Here is a 6484-nt window from a genome sequence, read left to right as displayed (position 1 = left end):
CTCTCAAAAATATAACATTTTACATCCCTTCCTATAAATAGTGTATAAAAGTAATAGGGCTATCTTTTGACTTATGAAGAAATCAGATTTATTTTATTATTCATGCCTGCTGCTTCTGTTTCTTCTGACTTAACTAATCTTAATCATTGATAAGGAAATTAAATTTTCAGGCAATTGAAAAGACTTGGTTATTTTTGTCTGTATAGACCAGGGGTCAGTAAACTACAACCTGTATGCCAAATCTGACTTGCTCCTTGTTTTCGTAAATATGATTTTATTGGAACATAGTTACTTTAATTTGTTTATGTATTGTCTATGGCTGCTTTTGGCTATAACAGCAGAGTTGAGTAGTTGCAACAGAGACCATATTGCCTGTAAAGCCTGAAATGCTTAGTATCTCTCCCTTTACAGAAAAAGTTTGCTGACCCTGATAAAGCTCATGGTATTAGCAAAGATCTCAAGATGTTCTAGGATTAAGTTGAGCCTAAATAACAATGGATTAAATAAGATAGAGGTTTATTTGTTTTATTTTAAACAGTGCATGGAAGTAAGCTGTCTAAGGCTGGTATGATGCTTGATGAAATCATTAATAATCTAGGCTTTTCTGTCTTTCTTTTCTGTCATCCTTAGTGTATGGCTTCCATGCTAAAAGTCACCTTATAGTCAAAGATGTCTTCTGGAACTCTGAACATTACATTCAAGTTCCAGGCAGGAAGTGGGAAGAAGATGGGAAGGACAAACTGTACCTGACACAGTAAATCTTTCTGCGACCCAATAACTTCTGTTTACATCCTAGTTGGAAGGGAGGCTAGAAAAAAATTATTCTAGTGGGTACTTTGCCACCTCAAGTAAAGGAACTGTTTTATCGTGGAAGGAAAAACGGATACTGGATAGACACTTAGCAGTCTTTGTCAAATGAAACAGCTGGTACTCAGAGAAGTTTTATGACGTGCATGTCATCAGTCAAGCAAATGTTCTTGTGAGGATGAAAGGTCATTCATTTCAAGAGAAATGACCTCTTGAATTCCTGGTACAGTGTTCTAATAGGCTTCAAATGAAATCTCATATCTTGACAGGGTTATAGTACTCTTAGGTTATGAAAGTGTGATAAATGTAATAGACCTGTTAGCGTATTTGATAAGCTTTCATAATTTCTTGAAGAAGAAGGAGAAATATGGTAAAAGTAACTGTTCAAATGATCACCTCTAAAGGGATATGATACAGGGCTGTGATCTTATCCTTGGACTGGTCAATGCTTTAACAAAAATCTCTATGACTATCTGGAAGGTTTGTCATGTAATTTACAAATTTAAAGTTTGAGTGGTTAGACAATCAGCTAGAAATATAATCAAGATCTTAAACGATCTGAATGGATGGCACAATGGACCAAATTGAAAGAGATTAAAATTTTAGTAGGAGTAAGTTTACCGCCTTAATGTAAGTTGGGGGAGATTTACCTATTAACAGCAAAAATGAATATGTAAGGCTAATTTATATAAAGCGGTCAACTAAAAATCAGAAAACTGCTATCTGAGATTACATTAATAGGAGTATAATCTAGGTTAAAAATAGTGATAGTCTTGTAATCAGACCTTTTTGAAGTAATTATGTTCATTTATGAATGACTCCTATGCAGAAGAATTTCAGAGAAGAGTGACCAGAATAGTGAGAGAATGTGAATGTATGTCATAGGAGGAATGACATTGAAGAAACTGAGGATGTTGAACTTGGTAGTATTAATATATATGATAGGGACCATCAAATATTTGAAGGGCTTTTCCTGTAGAAGAGAGGTTTGATTTGATTTGTTCTACTTGCTCAAAAGGAAGGAAGCAGGAACAGTGGGTGGAAACTATAGGGCCTAATGTATGAAAGAACATTTAAAATTGATAGAAAGAGCTGCCTTAGGAAATACTGAAATTTTCCTCAATGGAAGAATTCAAGCATTTTGGATTTGGTGACCTTTTACAGTCAATTCTAAAGTTGAGATTTTTTTTTTAGAGTACTACAGCTGGTCATGCCATATTGGTGGTATCTTTTATTTTGTATTTTGGATATCTCTCTTATTTTGTATTTTGGTTGTGTCAAGATCTTGCCATATACCGTGTCTCCATTGTGTAAGAATATTGAGAGAAAGGACAATTATTTTGATAAACCCTGATAATGATTAGGGAGGCTATTCCCTCTGTGTTTTTTGGCAAGTAAATCAGATTGTCTCATTTTTAATGTACTAATTAATTTTGAGATGATGTAATTTAGGAGTAAATATGCTTTTGAATTTAAACTATTTTATTATCCTTTGTAGATTCTGTCAAAATCTCAAGTGCCGTCTGAAAACAGAGAAGGTAAAGTGTTGTGGACTGGTTGGTTCTGCTGTATATTTGGAGACAGTCTTCTCGAGACTGTTTCAGAAGATTTCACCTGTCTACCCTTATTCCTTGCAAATGGAGCAGAGTCTAATACAGCCATAATTGGAACTTGGTTTCAGAAGACCTTTGACTGTTATTTTAGTCCTTTAGCAATCAATGCGTTTAATCTTTCCTGGATGGCTGCTATGTGGACTGCATGTAAAATGGACCATTATATGGCTGCTACTGAATTTCTTTGGTCTGTACCCTGTAGCCCTCAAAGTCTGGACATTTCTTATGCAATACATCCAGAGGATGCCAAAGCTTTGTGGGACAGTGTCCACAAAACACCTGGGGAGGTTACCCAGGAGGAAGTTGACTTATTCATGGACTGCCTTTATTCACATTTTCATAGGCATTTCAAAATTCATTTATCAGCCACAAGATTGGTTCGTGTTTCAACATCTGTAGCTTCAGCACATACTGATGGAAGAATAAAGGTTAGTTTGAACAAATCTAGTTAAGTAATTTTTCCTTATTGTTGCAGGATTTTCAAAATGTATGATGATTATACTGTCTGCATTGAAGAAACACATTTGAATGTATGCCAGTTAAGACAGTAGAGAGACTTTATTTTATGCTTTATAGATGATTTACCAAAGTTTTTAAGCTTTCTAGGTGTAGCCTGTTAATGGAAGGACACTATATGCTGTGTGCCACAGACTTTGGTAGTAATATGGATTATTATTCCGTAGAAACTTTGAAACTTTCAAAATTGTTTCTCATCAAACAGAGAATTTTATATGTTAGATAAAAAGTTCTATCTGGAAACACAGAACTAAGATACCATCTTTATATTCTAGAGTTTTATATCCCCATTGGTAAAGAAATAATGGAGATATTGTTTTATTCTCTATAAAGTGTTTATCACAAGAAGTATCAGAAATAAACTGAGTTGGCTCCTAAAATATTATTAAAATACACAGCTACAATATACACTCAGTGAATGTTTCCTATGGTCTTTTCACTGTACTAAGAGTTTAAGAAATCCTAATTCTAATTTTTAGAGCAACTCTATAGTTAGGGGTTTTTATCCACATTTTATTTTAAAACAAGGAACCGAGGCCAAGGTCGGTTTAAGTGACAAGCAAGATAGCTTGTAAGATGAGGAGTCAAGATTTGAACTTTCATCTCTTAGGTTCCAAGAAGTCCATACTTACCTCTAAGCATTGTGCTCATGCTTTTCATACTGGGAGTCACAATGCAATAGCAGGTTGGGAAATAATTTTGATGGGAAGAGACCAGCATTAAAAAAACAAAAAAGGAAAGAAATAGAATAGAAAATATAAAAATGCTAATGTATTGCATGTGGTAAGCATAATGAATGAAATCAAGAAATTAGGCCAATGTAACAGTGATCACTTACATAGCAAACTGCTTTGTTATCGTAATTAATGCTATTCTAATTTTGAATGTATTTTTTTTTTCAGATTCTGTGTCATAAATATCTTATTGGAGTGTTAGCATATTTGACAGAATTGGCAATTTTTCAAATTGAGTGAGGCCTTCTGTGGACTGTAAGTTATGGATTATATACCCTTCTTTCACTGATTGTTTGCCTAATTGCTATGCTGAAAGAGACTGCAGGAGAAATGGGCATCTATCTCTGCATCTGTTTTTCCCACTGTGGCTTTGGAGTTGCCAAGATGGAAGCCAAGAAGGCTCTAGAAGAACAGAGAATGCAGTAGTAGAGGAACCACAGCCAAGTGCTCCTGTACTAGTCATGATGATCTGGCATGCCACTCTTTAGAAAATGCTGAGTTCTTAATTTGTTAGTCATCTTTTAAAAATATATGTATATATAATGTTTATTATGTCAAACTTTTAGGATTCAAATGAAGAGTATCTAATATTGAATATTTCTTATTTAGGTCTTTAAACCATTAATCCCTTTTTAGCATTTTAGACTTGCATTCAGAAAGAATTTTGTCTTCTAAAGACATTTTCCTAGCTCTACTTTGCTGTAGAGAGCTGGCAGTCAAAAATCCTCTCAGAAGATTAATAATATAGATTTTATAGCCACTGATATGCTTCTGTTTTTAATACTTTTCAATTCCTGTTGCAATATTGAATTAAATGTTCACTTTTCAAATGAAGCAGTGTGTTTATCAGTGTCTTGATGACATCTTTTAATTAGTATCTCTGTAGTGGGAAGTGGTAAGCTTTTTCTCTACCATAAAGGGGACAAACCAACAATTATATAGAATCATACCAATTGTAGAGTTGAAAGGCACTTGTGAGCCCCTTTTAAGGCCGGAAGTTATCTTGTTTAACTTTCATAGTTAGCAAGTGCTAACTATGCACAGCACTAAAGCACAAGATTAGCACAGTGCTTTGTAGGTATCTGTACATTAAGTAAATTTTAACTAATTCTTCCGTTTTACAGATAAAGTGTGAGATTGAGCAACTTTAGAGACTTGCCCATGATGTTATATCTAAACCTCTTCTTTTTACTTACTGAGCATAAGGTTTTGTTTTACTTTAGAAACAATGTTTTTAAAAATCTTGTTTGAAAGAAAGTAACTTTAATAGGCTATCATTCTCAAAACTTCTGGTATGGAGTATCATTTCCGATATAGTAGGAGCAGCAGAGATAGTAGAAAAGCATGAGCTTTGGAGTCAGATAGTCATTCATTCAACTGATATTTAGCTTTTGCCATATACTTAGAAGTGTATTGAGTAATAGGGGTATAGCAATGAAGAAGACAAAAAAGGACCCTGTCCTGTGGAAATTATATTCAAGTGAAGGCAGGCAACAGAGAGATACTTCCAGATGGAGACCGAGGCTATGGAGAAAATAAGGCAGTGCAATATGAAAAAGAGTGACTGCAGTGGGGACCGCTTTACATACGGTCGTCAAAGCAGGTCTCTGAGGAACGACCTTGGAGCGGAGTCCTGAACGACGCACGGGAGCCAGCCATGTGAAGATCGGAGGAAGGGTGAGCGAGGCAGATGAAACAGCAAGAGCACAGGCCTGGAGACAGGTAAGAGCTTGGCTTATGTGAGAAATACAGGAAGGCTTTGTGGTGGAGCACAGTGAATACGGGCACGTGGAGTAGCATGAGATGACACTGAAGAGGTTGTGAAGCGGAGACTTCTTCTATGGTATGATATCTCCCAAGTTTTGGCTGGGACACCTGCCTGCCCCGAAATAAAGATACTTTCCAGCCTTTCTTATAGGTACATACAGCCATATGAATAAGTGCTGACCCGGGGATATGAATGGGAGTGTCATATAGAGAGCTTCCAGGAATCTTCCCTAAGAAACAGCTGACGTGTACCCCCTCCCCTGTCGTTATTCATCCCTTCCTCAACTTTGCTGCCTGGAGCACTGATATCGTGACTGGTACTCTAGCTGTTCTCCTAGATTATTGGGATGAGGGTCAGGTCCTAGGGATGGGAGCATGGCCTGGGAGGAGCTTGTGCCCTGCGGATTTCTGGAAGCTGAGCCACAATGCCAGCGTTGGACGGTCTTCTTCCAGACTTACTTGTCAGAGAAGTAAACTTTTGTCTTGTTTAAATTACTGTTATTTTGGGTCTCTCTTGCTTATAGCTAAACCTAATCCTAACTTGATACAGAGGCAGGATCCACGTGATCTAAGGTTTTATAGGTACTGTGATGAGATTACGTCTTATTCTGAACACAATGGGAAGCCACTGAAGGATTTTAAGCTGGATGGTAATTGACTCAATTTGTATTTTATAAACTTTCATAAGATATGAGGGAGAATAAGTTGTAGGTGAACGAGAGTGGAAACGGGTAAAAGTTTATTACAAATGATACAACCTCTATGGAGAAGAAGTTATCAAGATTGTGCTGGCGTGGCGGCATGCGCCTGGAGTCCCAGCAACTTGGAAGCTGAGGCGGGAGGATGGTTTGAGCCCAGAAGTTCAAGGCTGCAGTGAGCCCAACTGCACTCCAGCCTGGGCAATGGAGTGAGACCCTGTCTCTAAACACAACAAAACAAAACAAAAATTAGCAATATTGAGCAAAATTATGTGTGCATTTACCTTTGATCAGCAGTTTCACTTCTAGGATTCTATCCTAAAAATTCACTGGCAAAAAATACAAAATG

General features: G+C 36.6%; 1 protein-coding gene across 1 annotated transcript in view; it reads left to right on the top strand.

Moving 5' to 3' along the window:
- The window catches only part of CENPL (centromere protein L), a 12409-nt gene extending 8499 nt beyond the window's left edge, over positions 1-3910 (top strand). The window contains exons 3-4 of the mRNA XM_012657744.1: positions 2306-2848; positions 3839-3910. Of these exons, the coding sequence (XP_012513198.1) occupies positions 2306-2848; positions 3839-3910 (615 nt within the window). The remainder of the gene's footprint in view (positions 1-2305; positions 2849-3838) is intronic.
- The last annotated feature ends 2574 nt before the right edge of the window (positions 3911-6484 follow it).

The sequence above is a fragment of the Propithecus coquereli genome, unplaced genomic scaffold (assembly GCF_000956105.1).
Source record: "Propithecus coquereli isolate 6110/MARCELLA unplaced genomic scaffold, Pcoq_1.0 Scaffold56, whole genome shotgun sequence".
NCBI classification, from domain to species: domain Eukaryota; kingdom Metazoa; phylum Chordata; class Mammalia; order Primates; family Indriidae; genus Propithecus; species Propithecus coquereli.
This window is presented reverse-complemented; position numbering and strand designations above follow the sequence as displayed.